Below are 18,314 nucleotides of genomic sequence, written 5' to 3' on the forward strand. Positions count from 1 at the left end.
CTGCAGTTTGAAAATTGAAGCCAAAAAACCAAAACTTTATTTAAAAAACATACATTATTATTGAATTATGATTATATTGGTTTTATAAAATTTGTATGATAAAATACACAATTCTTATATGAACTATTAAAATCAAATTTAAATGATATAAATGATATTTATTTAATATATTGTAAAATTTAAAATTTAAGAAGCTTTTTTTACCTTTCCAGAAAAAGCAAGAGAGACAATAAAAACATTAAAACATTCAAATAATAGAATAACTCCTTAAGCTTTAAATTTACATTTCTCGAGAATCCTTAAAAATATTAAAATTTAAAATTATTTAAAAATATTTCTGAAAACTTTTGAATTTATTTTTCAATGTTATTTCTTCTTCCATAAACAGAATTTAAAATAATGCAAGAAAGTTCCAAATTTCGCTTATTATTCTTTTCGCATTTATTCACGAATTTGGTCTGAAAATATAAGAATTTATGATATATATTGAAATTATAAATAAGTTTAATTATTATTAAAGATGAAAATATATACACAAAAACTCCCAAAAATTACTTTTAGAGATATATTTTATATTATTTTAAGAACAGTCGCATACTGTTATACCTGATTCAGTCGCTTTGTTAGAAGCGAAAGTTAATAAAGTTAACCAGACTTTAAACGTTATAAAATAGGGCAGATATACTGTGTTTAGTGCCGTTTGTTAGTATATAATATAATTATACTATTATACATTGAATTATTTAAAAATGTATTTATTCGTGAGCAGTTATACTAATGGTTGCGTGTGTGAAATACCCATTTACTGAATTTACAAACGTGAGTTTAAATTTAAATTAAATCTTCGCGATTTTTCGAGGACACTTAGTTTCCCCATCTTTAATTCACGCCTACACATTCTAATTATAATCAGAATTGTCCATAATGGTAATTTCGCATGAATAAATTCAAACCGTCACGAGTTAAAAGTTTAATTCTAATTTTTACGAGTAACGACTCAAAATAATTAATTATCATTTAGACGTTATTGTCATTCTAAAATTATTTATTGCCGAATAAATATTTCAATTCTTAAAATTTAAAATTAAATAAATAAAATACTCACAATAATGTTTTTTATAAATTCTTCACAATTGAGTGATTCTTCACTTTCCTAAGAATGAAAAAATATTTTTTGATAAGCGTTATTTACAATGGACACTATTTGTTCTATTCTGCATTGTCTAATAAATAAGAGGTAGCTCTTTTGTTAGAATTTATATATTTTACATCTTGAAGAAAGTTTAAAATTATTCTTGAAATTTTTAAATATCCATAAGCAGCCATTAAATATATAACACACTAAATTTTTAAAATGACTAAGTTACCTCACATCGTTAATAGTAAGATTGTAAATTCACAATACAGTTTTAACAATGGGTATGACCCTCTTAATTCTCACAACACAGTATTAACAATGGGTATGACCGTCTTAGTTCTCACAACACAGTATTAACAATGGGTATGACCCTCTTAGTTCTCCCAACACAGTATTAACAATGGGTATGACCCTCTTAGTTCTCACAACACAGTATTAACAATGGGTATGAGTGAGAACAATACAATAAAACTCTGGTTCAAAACCAGTTACTCCAGAGCGAACCTAATTATTATTACGTGAGTTTAACAATATAAGAAACAATTAGAATTTATACTGTATGTCAAAAATAATGGTAAAATTAAGGTGACAGTGAGTGGTAAGTACGAGGTAGTTCCAATGAAAATCATTTTATAAAGTCAAAGGAGAAGGTATATCTTTCTTTCGTGTGCCATATTGTAACCCTGATTGATACTTAGTTTTCATCAATGTTGTCATTCATGCACATTGCCCTAATTTGTGGGATAATTTAATAAAATAAAGCAGAGGATAGATCACTTATCATGATTCAAACGTTAACAATTGAAACGAATTAAACAAAAATTAATGAAGTCGAAATAATAGTTTTAAATTAAAAAATAATCAGATTGGATTTAAGAAGAGTGAAACCTACAAAAACTTTTCGTAGTTCAAGTATCAACTACACCAATCATTTTATACACAAGGGATTCGCTACGTTATATTAGTAAAAGTTCGGTGCTGTCAGATGCAATTTACAACAATAAAATGAAGCCATTACATTCAAATGGTTATAAATTATAAAAAAAAAAAAAGAAACGAGTTGCTCAACTTTCCCGGCAATATTTATAATCAGTGTGGCGCCATCTGTTATGATATTTTATTTTAAAGCTTTTTATATTTTTAACTATTATAAAATGGCAAAAAGCTTAATTTTGAGGGTAGGGGTGAGTTTTATTTTAAAAAAGTTTGTAAATTTTATAACGAGTAAAATCGTCATTAAGCCCTACCCTACTGGAGATACAGACAATCCTATTATCTCCCCACCCCCTCGACCTTCAAACACCAAAATTTAATAGCATCAATCTTCCTAATAAACAAACCTCCCTACAAAATTTCAGAAATTTTCGACCAAAACCACAGGAGTTATTTAGCTTCAAAGAAGTTGAACAACATCGTGCCCCCCTAATATCCATACATACAGAAATTACCTCGCAACACAATAAATATACTTGTCATAAACACAGTGAGCAATTCCATCCCACGTACTATGTATATTTCAGATAATGTTGTCAAATTTAATTCGTGTGACAATTAAAAAACGTAGATAATCAAAACAGGATAATTTTTAATGATGACAACAATTTTTGGTGTTTTTAATAAACAAAAAAAGACAGTATTTATTGTTGTATAGTGTTTAACATTATATTGTTTTAAAAATAAAAGCAATAATATATAACTTACAGAAAGAGCAAACTATCCGTTTTAGAACTTATTAGAATGAAACCAAATATTTTTTGGAAATTAAAACTATTTCAGAAACTGTTTCAAAAGTTTTACAACTTAATAACAGATGGCGACACAAGAAAAGGCAATTAGTAGATTACAGGTTACACTCGATACCTGTACAGTAGTATTATTTCATTTAAAATATATAAATTAACATAATAAAAAATATTTTAAGCTTAATTAAATGCAAATATAAATTTTGTACAAGGAACATTTCACATTATTACAATTTACGATTAAATTTTTCTATTATCCTGGGCAACCCCTTAGAGTTTACGCCCATGCTTATTATAATTTAACAATTTTACTTACTTTTAACACGGATTCGACTTCACCAAAAAAGTTAACTATATCAAATAAAGCCTGCAGAAAATAATGAAAAGAATATATTTATACTTTATAATATATATTTTAAATAATATAATATATATTTTTTATTATTTATTTGGCGTATTATCGCTTTGTGGGGCCCAGACGAATTCGAATTAGGGAGCCCCATGTAGTGTTGACATCAGATATTTTTCTTCGAGGAAATTTTTTGTGGGGATACTTTCTTTTAAAAGCTTGGTTTGAGACCCCCAGGCAATTGCCCATTTTTCCCATAGGATAACGCGCCACTGATTTATTTATACAGTATACTACTTTAAATAATATATTTGTTGGGAAAAATATTTCTACTGAAATTCAATTCTAAAATTGGATATACGTGTGAATAAGGTGTATTATTCATATGAGAAAGGTTTAATGATTTATTTTTTGTAAATATGTCTTGTCAAAATTAATAGGGATAATGTAAAATTCTGTACTGAGGAAGGTGGTAAATATGGAAACATTCTATGACTATTGAATGACGGTTTATGAAATAAAGGTGTTGTTATTTCATAAGGTAGGCGTTTGCATGGGCACTTCTCATAGGAAACTCAATAAATTAAGAAAGCGATTTCAGAATTAGTTATTTCATAATAACTCACATTATTTGTTATAAAGTTTCTTAAATAACTGTTTTTTATTTCACTATAAAGTACGTTTACTCATATATACTCATTCGTATAAAGTACGTTACTCATATACAACAGTCACTCACTCAGAATTGTCCTATTACTGAAAAACAGCTTACAGCTACTGTATGTCTCAAACAGATTTGTAAATGATTTCAGGTGTGCTCCGATTGTATGCCAGGCAATGCCACCAGAGTGCTTTAAAAATTGCTACTTTAGTATTCCATAAAAAGGCTGGCAGAGGCTCGCTGTGTCAGATTTTTCAGTGTATCTGTTTGGAGTCTTCAAACGCTAAGAATACCTGTACGATGCAGTCAAATATAGCAGTGTTTCTCAAACTTTTTAGACCGCGACCCCCCTTCTGCACTTAAAAATTTCAAAGGACCCCCGAAGAATAAGTATGTGTCAAAAAACATCCCGGAAGGAGGGGGTTAGGCTCGTATTTAAATATTTATATTATTTTTATTATTTATATGTGCAATTTTTTTAAAGTAAAAATTATTTTATATATTTTTTATTTCTATTATTTCTAAACATGAATCCATAGTAAATTTATAAAATATTTGAAAAAATTGATCTGGCATCAATTTTTCAGCGACCCCCCAAATATTTTTCACGACCCCCTTGGGGGTCGCGACCCCACTTTGAGAATCACTGAAATATAGTATACACAGCTGATGGAGTTTGAGAAAGGCTGCATCATTGAGCTAAAGGAAGTAGAATAGCCGTTTCTCCGAATTGTTCATCATCTGGATCATTCTGAACTGACAAGGATGACCATCGTATCAGTGTTAAGCATCACTAGTTGTGCTTCAATCCTGTCTTTACTGTAAATGACAGTAGAAGCTATCGAGAGGTGAAAAGCTGGGGCTATTTCTCGTACCTGGAAAAAACTTCAGGACCCATAGTAGTTACTATCCCAATAAATTAATGTTATTTTTACTGAAAAAATATAACATATTGAAGAGTTCATTTTATTAATAAAGATAAATTCTGTGGTATTTCTTTTGTTAAAAAAATAAGAAAAAGGGTCTCGATCTATCCCGAGTCCCATACAAGCGCTCGACAGCCTTGGGCATATCGCCTCCATTATTGGATTACTGGTCTGGGTGACCGTCTTATACGAGAGTTGGACACATTTAGTAATGTTGCAAGAGACAGCACAGTGGTTCAGTGTGTTCAGGAAATTTTGCATCCCCTCATTACCTACGACCTAGGACTACAAACAGCCATTTTTCAAGCAAAATAAGGTTTAGTTACGCATGTTTCCCAGGAATGTCTATTAAGTCACACCTTGGCCTGCCCAATCTTCACATTCGTCACCCATCGTGCATTTATGGGACCAGATGGAATGCCAGGTTACGTCGTAAGTTACTTTAGACCGTGTACGAGTGTAATTAATCTAAAACGAAAGTTCCAACATTTGCAGGCAAATCTGTGGCAGCATAGCCTACGGTACCTGTATACTCCCAACCCCGACTGTATTACTGCATGTGTCAAGGTAAATGACACTAAAAGTATTTTAAATTGTACGTTTGTACAGGAGCGTGTCTATGTTGCGAAATTGTAATCACGTATTACATGAATAATTGTAATTATATATAATGAAGACATGAGAGATATTCTTCAGTGCTATATACAAATTAAATTCTACAGTTACGTTTATAATAGATATTATAAAGCTATTATATGTGATAAACGAACTATTTCTTTTTTGATTAAAATTTTAACAAATAAAGAAAATTTATTAACGTATTTTGTAGATTTACCCGTGACATGTAGACCATAATATTTCTTCTGCAATCGCTACGAAGTTTTCTCGTACAATTTTGTAAATTCTGAAAAATTAGTTTATTTAAATTTTATTTCATAAAAGTTAAAATTGTAAATTACGTTAAATTAATAATATTATGACATTTATTTTTACATTTACTTAAAATGTATCAAGGATTTATAAACAAAATATCTTTGAGAAAATTGTATTTGTTTAGAATAAAAATGGTAGCTATTTTAAAGATTTTGCCATAATATATTACAAATTAAGCGAATAAGTGAAATAAATAGCTTATATTCGCATTGTTATTTTGGTAAATAATTAGTATTATTATCATTATTTATTTTTAATTCTTCCCTGCAAAAATCTTGTGAACCAAATTTTTCAGAAATGAATATAATACATTGAAAATACAGATGCTTCACCGGCGATTTAGAATGCTATCCACTGTAAATTGGTGATGAAGCATTATAATATTAGATATTAAGAATATTTACACATCATACATGCATTATTTAAATCATACTATATACATTATACATCTTTCAATAATATTGTTTATCGTTTATTCACATGTTCTTTCCATTTTTAAAAAATTTCTAAAGAATATTTTAGAATTTTATATTTTAAAAGAATAATAAATTAAATAAGTGTATACGATGTATAAATGGTTCAAAGCATATGTTTTACACAACAACAAAAAAAGTAAAATAGAATAAAACATGAATTAATAAGAAAGCTTTCTTAATAATAAAATTAATATTTATTCCATACTTACAAAAAATGAATAGCCGTTCGAACAGTAGTTGTGACTCTAAAATTTTAAAAAGATATAGATATGAATGCTTTCTTGTTTTTGAATTAAGATCAGTCATTAATAATTACGTATATATTAAAAAGTTGCATACATACATATACTGTATAATTATGTATATGTTTGTGTGTGTGTACAGTGTGTCAGAAGTAGTAGGACAATGTTAGAAGCGCTGAATCGCTTGTGTTGACCAATCTGTGTTGCACAGATTGGTCACCACAAAAGGGATAATTGTTGAAAAAACTGATTACTTGACATCTAATTCACGTAAACGAAAACCTTGTTTTCGAATAAAACTAACTCTTTTAATATTACAGAGCTTCAAACATTGTCCTACTACTTTTCGCCCACTCTGTATACATATATTCACATATTACATAAATAAAATAAAATTTATAACTCACCAAAATATTTTCCGAATCATTTTTGCTTCTTTGACAACAATCGATTACCAATTGTTTTTGCTAAATAAAATCAATTATTATTATATATTTCAAAAATTTGCAGACAGAATTAATTATTATTATTTTTTATAAATATTAATTTAATATAGATTTTATTCTAGTATTGTATTCTATTACACAATTTACTGTAGAAACATTTTTGACTAGTCTAAATCCAGTTATTTCTTTTCCGCAAAAATTACAAAAACTATTTAATTTAAAACGAAAACTACCAATCTGTATTGAGTCTAGGAATTGCAATTGCTGGATCCCTCATCCAGCAATCCAGCGCATTCTTCGGCCTGCTGGATCCACCATCAGGTGCTGGATCCAGCGCTGCGGATCCGCGAATACTCAATTAACTTCCTAAATAATGGCGCAAAAGTCTACGTTGTCGGGGTTGCCGCTTTGTTACGTGCGCTATCGCTCGGCGGCTGCGAAAGTGATGTCGTTCAGTGTGGGTGCTACACCCTCTCTCTATACCGCACCGCCCGCCCTTTTACCTCTGCTGATCTAATTGCCAGTTGACTTTCCGCTCTCGCTAAATAAAATAATTAACTCCTCTCCTAGTGCATAATTCTAATATACGGTCGGATGTTACGTCAATTAATCACGTGACGGAACGATCTATGATTATTTGATGATTCTGGAACCAACTAGCGTAGAGGCAGAAAGGGCCTTCTCCGCAGCGAATATATGCAATTCATTAAGAAGTAGGTTGGGAGAAAACACCATTAATACCATTTGTTTCTTGAGATCCTACTTCCAGAAAAGTGAAAAAAATAACAGAAGTGATTGATTTAATTTTATTTAATCTTTTAAAATACTTTATTCAAGACAAGACTAATATTTTATAACTTCTACTCTAATTCTATTAAGTATGAGTTTATAACCTTTATTCTTTTGGCCTTTTTGTGCTCTAAGAGCGGTAAAGGGCCTAAAACCACAAAAAAAAAAAACCTTTATTCTATAAGTGGTTAATGGGCTACGATAGGCAATTTTATTGTGAAAATTAGTGAGAAACTGAGACTACCTAATTAGTTAAATAGTTAATTAAATTAATGAGTATCAGTATCTTAGATACATAATGATATGAACGTATGTGATTCATGATTCTGATAATAATAACTAGTTACTTACTCACTACTTTACTAACACTAATAATTAAATTACTTATAAATAACTACAGACTGATATGTAGAGCCTATATAAGAAAACTGGTAAGACTGATAGCCACTTTGCCACTGATTATCCGTCCTTACATTATTATAATATATTAGTATAAATTAATTAGTAGTATTACCTTTGCTATTATTTAACGTAAAGATTACATTATAATTATAATCTAACTAAACATTTAAAGTAATTATCTTTATCTCAAGTGTTAAACCGAACCAAAGTTAAGTTTACTACCTAAATGTGTAAGAAGTTTTACTGATTTATAGTGACCAGTCTAAATAATGAAAGTTTCTTAAGTATTTTTTTAAAAAATGTTCTATTTCTTTAAAAAATACCATAAATTGCTGTATAGATAGATAGATAACACTTTATTGCACTAAAAATACATCCGCGCTGGATCCAGCTGGAATGATGTTGGTCCAGCAAAAATCCAGCTGGATTGAAAACACTGCTGGATTGCAATCTCTAATTGAATCTTATCTATAAGACCTAGAAATTTTATTAAAACAAGTTTTTCAAAGGATAATTAAAACGTAATGAAAATGTTAATTATCTATTACATTAAGAATCCATTACAATTTTTTTCGGTATATAAAAGAAACACGTACACTTTTTAATAAATTAAAACTGAGTTATGTAAACTTTGTGTCCTTGTTTCGATCCGTTGTATAATATGCAAATAAATATTAATTAATGGCGTTTTAATTTTTGATCAGCGATTCCGGGAAATCCTGCCCATTACTGAAGGTCGTTTACGTAAAATAAAAGATGAAGGTCTTTCCCGGAAATGCTTTACTAAAATTTCTATTTCTAGTTTTATAGATCTAGTTGGGACTCCACTAGAAATATAAATTGTGGTATAACAACGGATAAAAAAGTAGTTTAGATGAACTTCAAATATTATTTCAACAATCAGATAAAGTTGATAACATGCCGGGGGGGAATTTTAGACTAATTTATATAATAATGCTGATGTAAGAATTCAAAATTAATGAAAGTACCGGACAAAAAACAGAAGGTTTTGAACTGTTCAACAGCGCTTTGTTTTCAATTAAACCAATATCTATTAAAAAAATAAAATGTTTCCCCCTCGTGGGGAGGATTCCTAACAAAGTTAAGAATTAATTTTTAAAAACATCTGAATAATATTTATTTAGCTTTGAACATAGTATATTGGAATTGTTACACATGAATTCACAGGCCAAATCGATTAACTTCATTAGTATATCCTTGGAATAAACATTATCATTTTTTATATATTGCCAATTTTATGTCATTACATACCTAATTTTACTTTCCTTGCTCCTTTTTGTATAATAGAGGAAAAGTATGGCGATCGATTAAAAAATGTCTCCCCCCGGCCAAAAAAACTAAAATTAGTTTTAACTTTAATAAAGAATTAATTAAATTATTCATTAAAATAAAAATAATTTTCGTTAAATTTAGAAAAATGGCATAACCATACACGTATTCAGTGAAATTGTTGAGTGAGGTTTACAACAGCAAACAAATAAAGGATGTAGGATGACTGAGGCGATTAAAGCTTCGCCCCATCGTTCTGGGTATCCGGGATGGGATCAGGACCAGCAATTCCACAAATATCTTTCTTGGTCGATCTCACCCGGATATGTCGAGTAACTTACCTCACCATCCGGCCGTACGTCCTCACCAGTGTACGTTTGCATACCCACCTCGATATGCAGTAAGCTGGTTGTTATTAACTTGTAGTTTAATTTAATTAACCCCTTCCGCTGCGTTTTTTTTTAAATTTTTTTAATTAATTACGTTTAATTACATTAAAAATATTAAAAACGAAAGAAATGTGTTAATTTTGAAGAAAACACTTCAAAGTACAATTTCCTTTTTCTCGCCTTAGCGCGAAACTTGACACTGATGAGTCATTGTTTACACAGCTGGATGACCTTGAGAACAGCTGGTGTCGTGTTTCGCGGGACATTCTCATGAAACTCTCGGGAGGAGAAGGGTAAAAAGTAGGGTGAATACTAGATGGCGGGATATTTCAAAACTTTTTTTTAAAATTACGATTTTAATTGAAATTCCCGACCCCCTCGACTTAATTAAACGTAATTATAAAAAAATCTATTAATTAAAAAAATTAAAAAACTATTGGATGTTGTTTTTTACATCAGAAAATAGCTTTAAATAACTTTACCGAAGTAAAATCGGTGCGCTAGAAGTTTAGAAGGATAAATAAAGTTCTATAAAAAAAATCCCATAAAAAAACAATTAAGCATTAATCGCGCATCATTAAGGGTTAATTAAAATCGCAATAAAATTTTTTCGCGCGGGAAAAAATTTTTCAAAAAATTTGGGGACTGAAAAAACATCCGAAAGTCCAAAAAAAACATTTTTTTTTCGCCGATTTTTTTCTCCGAGGGTCTAAAACACCGTTTTCTGTGTAACGCTATGTAAACCGATCGAACTGAGTTCGATTGCGGGTACGAAGGGTTTTTAATAACTCTTGTACGTTTTGTCGAAAATTTCTAAATAAATTTTGCAGGGGGGTTTGTGTATTAAAGGGATTGATGTTACTAAATTTTGGAAATTCTAGAACCTGTGGGTGGGTAGATAAGGGGGTCGTTTTTCATATCTGGAGTTGGTAACAAAATCGTGCTAGACACGACCGACATACATACAGAAGAAACCCCAAACTTTTTCATTTCTAGAGGTTTTAAGGTGTCCTCAGTCTTGGAGGATCATTTTTTGACCGATTGCTATACTTTCCCTGTTATATAAAACAGCCGGGGAAGTAAAATTGGAATATTACATTAATTTCTTATCATCATCAATGTCCCTTAAGGGCTATATAGTTAGTCTCCATTTTGAATCGGTGTCGACAAATCTGGTCCACGGGAGATCTGTTAACGTGGATGAGAAATGAAGAACAATATCATGCAAAAAAAAAAGAGTAAAAACATTTAGGAAAATCTAATTTATTCAAATCACAGGATTCCAACTTCGTGAGAGATCCTAATAATAGGCTAAAGGAGATGGGCGAAAATAAGTCATCTGGCTGATTTCAAACGAGGATACGTTTCGTTGCTTTCTAAACCCCTGATTTGGTTGAGTAGGTATTTATTTATGTGAACATTAATAAAAGAATAAACACATATTACAACATCAACCTATAATTTCACGTCTGAAAAGAACTAACGAGGAAGTTATCGAGGACAAACCGCTTTTAATATTTAAAAACAAAAGAAACGTTTACTGCAAAACATCAAAAAAACTCGTAGAACCGATGTTTCGAATTCTCGTTCCAGCAGACACTTATTAATTCCAAGGAAACTTGCTTCTATCCAGAAATGTGTATTGTTACGCAGTTTTAATAATTACGAAGATAAATTTAGTAAAGAAGCTTCTGTTTATACAACCTACTGTGCACCAGTGTAAGAGAGGGCATTCCTGAACTTTAAATTTGAACTGAAATTGGAAATTCTGCCATTTTATTTATTTTAATTTTATAATATTATTGTTAAATTGTATTACGAATATTAAAAACTATATGTTCTAGAGATCTAGACTATCTTTTGCTACAATTTATAAAAATTGACAAGGAAACAAAATGCATAACTATTCTATTATAAAATTTCATTTAGTGAATTCAATAATTGAATTTTAAAGTATAACGATGAATTAATCTGTTACTTTTTCTACTTCAACGAATTAAAAATATTCTGCTACAATAAAAAGTCCAATTATTGTATTTATTTAACTTTTGAATTAATTAATGTATTATTTGATTTGGTTTTAGGTTTTATTTGTTTACAGCAACGCGACACACGGGCGATCTGCTGGACAGGAATGCCGCCCGGAAGGTCTTTTATAGAAAATTAGCCATATTTAGGTGTTAGTAACGAGATGAAAGCCGTGGAAATTCCACGTGGCCAGCACGTTGGCCAAGCGGGAACCCACTCGTGTTCAGTGGTTTTATCCACTCGGACACTGATGGACATACGTACTTTCCGATTTCAATTAGTGATGGGTTTATTCGAACAAAAAATAAACCGCCATTCCGATATGGAAATCATTCGAAATATTCTTCAAAATTCGAATAAGGATATTCCTTCGTCTTCATATTCTCACCAAGAAATGATTTTCTTCCATAAAGGGGCAATTTTACCCGATTGAATCTATTTGCAAAAACAGGTCAATATTCTCAGTTTTTGTCTGGATTAATGCTTCCTGGTGTAGCCCAAATTTGGTAATTGCACAGACTTATCACTCCTTGTAGGTTAAGTGATAAAACAAAGTCAGAAAATCAAGTTCAAAAGTATTACTATCGAAAATGCATTTCGGACTCATAGTTCTTCATCAGTCCAAACAGTAAACGTAGATGACTAGATTATTAATAGGCTTATTATAGAAAATTATTCTTCAGTTACATAATATTTTAAAATATTCGTCAGACATTTAAACCGTACTTATGTGTAGAATTTCTGGTATACATGACGATCTTGTTCTCAACCAAATCGCTAACCAAAAATTATATATATGAAAGACCGAAATTAGAGAATGTCGATATTCTCCGGTGAATGTCGACACATACAAAATACGTAAGTGAAAGTGTATATTATTATACATTCGAACAATCGCCGGTATATGTCGACAAGCATAGATAAGCTTTGGTGGAGGTCGAAACGAAAAGCCGCATCTATTTGTTATACTTTCGAACACTGCTGTTAGTCAGTCTTATGCAAGGTTTGTTGGTGCATGCAATGTTAGGTTAGGTTAGGTAAGATTTCTCCCTGAGAGAAGCATCTGCAACTAATTCGAGAAGTGGAAGGAAAGGCTATACACGCTGTAATTGCAAAGTGTTCCACGACTAAATGCAGTTGTAAAAGCAAGGGAGTCTTGCGCAATTCAAAGTGTATGACACTTTGAATTGCACAAGACAGTATAAGATTGTATGACGTTAATCACGTAATTTATGTGTACGTTTATTATCGGTATTATTTTTCTTTTCTGATTAAGAATGTACTGTTTGTTTTAGGTTTAGATTCAATAGTTCATTTACATGTGCAGTTACTTAAGCTTTCTCCTATTTTGACATATATCATATATTAAAAAGTTGCATTTTTGACTTAACGTAAGAAAAATATTTTTATTCGACATTCACCATCAGTGCATGCTGAATGTCGACATTTGCCAGTGTAAGTGAGAAATAATGATATTTAGCAAATATTTCGTACATACACGAAACAACTGTGTGAATGCTGACATTCACCGGAGAATCTCGACATTTGCCAGATATCGGTCTTTTACAGTAACACATATATGTTAGGTATTTTAACTAAATAATCCTATATTTATAGGTATAGTATTTCGTTCAGCAAATACAATATCCAAGATTAAAGCGTACAATTTATTCAACTCTTTATTCTACATATGCATTTCGAATCGACGTTAACTCTCAACCCCTCTTCAGTGCTATAATATTTGTACGTATTTATAAAGAAACAACCATAGATGGAGATTCAATTTCAAGTACAGTACAAGTGCATATCCAGTGTTTTATGATTTTATTCATTTCTTAATCCCACGAAGATTGTTGAGCATTGCATCTTATAAATATTTTTTCCTTTATAAAGATGCAAGTCTTTGGTATTAGCTAACTTTGGGCTACATCACGGGGGGAAAAGGTTTTTAAGAATTCCTAAAAATATCAAACTTTAACTTAAGTATTATTGATATTTGTATTCTTGCTAAGCGATTACTTAATAGCAAAATTATAGTTATAAATAATTACAGTTGAAAACACATATGTTATTAATTAATGTTAATAAATTCAAATTCAACCTTGGTAGTAGGTTAATTGAGCTACTTAGATTTTTTTCCTCTTTTAGTCGTTCTTGCGCTTAGGCCGCAGGCGATGAATTTTACAAATTTAACTTTGAATTGATCGTGGCATGTAGCCAAGATTTAAAAGTAAGTTTTAAAACTGCCATGAACATCAATAACAAACACATTTAATCGAAAAATATTTAAATACATTTCAAGTTTATTTTAATACGTGTAGAATTCAGAGCTTCGTATTTCATGCAGGTTGATAAACAAATCTGATAATAGTAATAAATAATTCTTCTTTATATCTTGTTAAATTAGTTTGCCATTCTCTGGAAGAATGGCAGAGATATACAATAATTTTGGCAAACGTAAGCAATGATTTATGGATTTCAATTTATTTTGAGAAAATTACGCTTCAATAAATTTAGGTTTAAAATATATTTGCTTGCACGCAATGTTTTCTCATAGCCGCCTCAGATTATGCAATGCAGACTTATAAAAAAAAAATGTAGACGTACAGACCAACCTTAAAATGATTGTTTTTAATATGATCGGCTAGAAAATTATTCTTTGTGTAAATGTATGAGAAGTATATAATACATTTTTTTTGCAAATTGCTGGGGGATAGACACATTATAGCCTCTTCAATAAGTCTTTGAACTTAATTCAGTTTTTTGTTTGTTTTAAGATAGTATCGTCCTTTAGCAATGGCTCATTCGGAATTTAAAATTTAATCTTGAGACAGCAGAGTTGAAATGTTTTAAAAATTTTTAATGTAAATTCAATAAAATTCTCATTTTATATGGCCGCTAATTCACGAGTAGTATAGAAATGAAAGACACGACACAATATAAAAAAATAAATAAATTTTAATCAGGAAAATATTTTTTTAAAAATTTTCTAGTGTTTTTTCCATTATCTTTTTCAGAAGGTGCCCTTGACCTTGTCTGGGAACTTCACTCTCCCCTCTAGGATAGTCTGGATCCACCCGTCTTATTCCGAATATAGACTATTCGTAGCAAAAATATCCCTGACGATTCATCGATTCCCCGTGACGCAATTTTTAGTTTTCACGTGAATAACGTGTATGTTCGAGGGTCATTAGGCAAATTTACGTTATTGGAAGTGTGTGACATTCTTCAGCCATAATACATAACTCCAACTTTACCGCTCAATAATGTCGTAGGTTTCAATATTAACACAATGCTACCTATATCATATGTAAAATAAAGTACATTTTAAAAGTTATATTATGCGAAAGCTAATTAAATGTACTTAAATGTAATTAAATGACTTTGTATTTTGTTACAATATTTCATGTATTTTATTATTGTTTATACTCGTTATAAAGCAGCTTGCTTCTTCTAAACTATAAGAGTTAAATCTGGACATAGTGCGAAATAGGTTTTAAGACATAAACTTTCGGAATATGTAATCAAATTTACTCCAACATGAATAGTTTGTAAGTTATAATGCATGATTTTCGGAAACGGCCTCCTATGGCTGCTAAGTCATTGATGTACTGTACTATTACAGTTTAACCACCATTCCTATCATTCCTTAAGAGAAAAGAGCGCAGTTTATTACTTTCCCCGCTGTTATACACCGTGCGATCGTAAAGTCGCTCCGTAGTAAACCGTGCTCATTAGCTTGTGACTTCATTACTTCGTTTCCGGTAGCTCCGTTACGTTTTCCCGCCTACTGCGAATAGACTTTACGATCTCATGGTATAACAAAAAAAAAGAGTATGACGATCGGTCAAAAAAATAACTCTCCCCCCCCCGAATATTTTTACATTTTTGGACTAGGGGAATCTGGAAACGTCCAGAAATGTAAAGAAAAGTTGGGAGTTTTTTCTGTATATGGATGTTTCTGTGTGTGAAGGGAGAACATAGTTTTGTTCACTCTCTTTAAAGCTTAATAACTCCTGTAAATTTTGTCGAAAATTTCTGAAATTTTGCAGGAAAGTTTGCATATTAGAGAGACTGATGCTATTAAATTTGGATGATTAAATCTCAACGGGGTGGGGAGATAGAAAAGGCCACGTGTCATATCTCGAGTAAGGTCGAACTTAATGACGATTTTACTCGTATTAGCATTTATATATATATTTTAAACTCATCTTTGCTTTAAAAATTAAGGCTTTTGCCATTTTATAATAATTAATAATATAAAAAGTTTTTAAAGTAAAAAATCATAACAGTTGGCGCCACACACAATTTTAATTTTTTTGCTGAGAAAGTTACGCATTACTCAAATTGTTGCTTATCTATAATTATCTACAATATAAATTAAAAATAATCGACTATTAAATTATTCTTTTACAGATAAGAAAACTGTAAACACGAATAAAATTGAAATGTAGCCTATAATTTATTTTTCTTCGAATTCCCTTTAAATAATAATCATCATAGTAAAAGAAAAATTGCATTCGAGAATGCCACAAACAGCCATAACTATTCAAGATAATGAATCCCGAATAGTTATAACTGTCCTTGACAATTGAAGCAGCAGCCCTCCGAATACATGTAAGATTCGTGTATTTAGCGCACGTATTACTGTATTACTTTTCTGTCTGTTATAAAGTACGGTTATTGATGAAAATTTAACCCGTCCCTTTTTGCACTCTACGAGCCCAAAACTGAAAAAATTTCTTACAAAATTGTGTGCGCATCGGCAATGCGACACAATTTAGATCATACATCAAGACTGAAGACACCAAGAGCCCACCAATGGCCAAAAATGGATAAAACCACTGGCCGTTGGTCGTGAGTTCGCACGTCGCCAACGAGCTGGCCACGTAGAGTTTTCCGGGTTTCCTTCGCCTTTATAACACCTAAATAGGGCCAATTTTCCACAGAAAGTCCTCTTAGAAGGCATCCTCTCGGCATATCGCCTACGTTTCGCGTTGCCGTTTACAAAGAAACAAATTGGAAAGATCAAAAAAGTTGATACGATTATTTCTACGTATCGGACATTGATGCTTTTAAAGTTTGGTGGTTAAAGGTCAAAGACGGTAAAAGATAGAAGGGGTCAAGTGTCATGTCTCGAGTGAAGCCAGATTTAATAAAAAGTTTACTTGTTATTGGAATTTATAATTTTTTAAGAACTTATCCCTACCCCGAAAACAAGTTTTTGCGATTTTATAATTAATAATATAAAAATATATAATCATTATATACACTGCTGGATTTTTCATGTGTTAATCTGTAGCGAATTATGTGAATTGTGAAGTTTTTACTTTGTTAGAATTATTCGAATCGGTCCAAAAATAATTTTCTGGAACTGATCTAAATCTACATAATCGTTTATTCGTTCTATTCTATTTGGATCTTCATTTACTAATTATAATAGAAAACAAGCGAAATTTAATTAGAACATGTAATTATAACATATCAAATACCGTAATGTTGCAGTGAAACCTGTGTAAACCGGACTCGTACGGTACCGAATATTTTTTCCGGTTTGGCAGGTGTCCGTTTTAAACAGGTTTCTTTTAACGCAGAAAATCTCTGAGTTCCTAAGAATTATTTCCGTTTAGGCAGGTTTCCGTTTCATTAAAATTCCGCTTTGAATAGGTTTTACTGTAGTTGTTTGACTTACTTTAATTTGTAAATTTTATAGAAATTCTGTAAATAAAATATTGAATTGCAGTTTTTGATCCTTGGATCAATTTTTGTCTCCATGATAGATATTCCTTATATAAAATTTTTTGAATCATTATTCCCATAAGCACTCGTTAACATAACTTTAACATTTCAGAACAATTGTGTAATAGAACTCACAATTGTACAATTGTTTATCTGTAATTGCCAACATACTATTATAAACATAAATTGCCTTCTTACCAAAGTTATTCTATTCTTTTACTTAAATTAGAATTTAGAAAATTGGCAAGTCTTTCACAGTTAAAAGGAAAAGATTAGAAAAATTCCCAATTTTCACAGTAAAAAAGCTAGAAAATAATGATTTAATTCTTAATTTTATCATTCCGGGCAGTTTTTGTTTTGCATAAACAATTCAGTTAATCAAATCATGCTGTGCCCACAGGCAGTTTGTGTTTTGCATAAACAATTCAGTTAATCAAATCATGCTGTGCCCACAGGCAGTTTGTGTTTTGCATAAACAATTCAGTTAATCAAATCATTCTGTGCCCACAGGCAGTTTGTGTTTTGCATAAACAATTCAGTTAATCAAATCATGCTGTGCCCACAGGCAGTTTGTGTTTTGCATAAACAATTCAATTAATCAAATCATTCTGTGCCCACAGGCAGTTTGTGTTTTGCATAAACAATTCAGTTAATCAAATCATGCTGTGCCCACAGGCAGTTTGTGTTTTGCATAAACAATTCAATTAATCAAATCATGCTGTGCCCACAGGCAGTTTGTGTTTTGCATAAACAATTCAATTAAT

At 30.8% G+C, this 18,314-nt stretch overlaps 1 protein-coding gene across 1 annotated transcript in view; it reads right to left on the reverse strand.

Moving 5' to 3' along the window:
* Nucleotides 1-332: 332 nt before the first annotated feature.
* Nucleotides 333-18,314, reverse strand: part of LOC136984648 (uncharacterized) — a 30,200-nt gene continuing 12,218 nt past the window's right edge. The window contains exons 3-8 of the mRNA XM_067281716.1: nt 6,875-6,934; nt 6,435-6,470; nt 5,652-5,720; nt 3,197-3,247; nt 1,106-1,153; nt 333-458 (exon numbers count right to left, since the gene is read on the reverse strand). Coding sequence (XP_067137817.1) covers nt 354-458; nt 1,106-1,153; nt 3,197-3,247; nt 5,652-5,720; nt 6,435-6,470; nt 6,875-6,934 — 369 coding nt within the window. The 3' untranslated portion in view covers nt 333-353. The remainder of the gene's footprint in view (nt 459-1,105; nt 1,154-3,196; nt 3,248-5,651; nt 5,721-6,434; nt 6,471-6,874; nt 6,935-18,314) is intronic.

This window comes from Centruroides vittatus, unplaced genomic scaffold (assembly GCF_030686945.1).
Source record: "Centruroides vittatus isolate TY-2023 unplaced genomic scaffold, ASM3068694v2 contig_926, whole genome shotgun sequence".
NCBI classification, from domain to species: Eukaryota; Metazoa; Arthropoda; class Arachnida; order Scorpiones; family Buthidae; genus Centruroides; species Centruroides vittatus.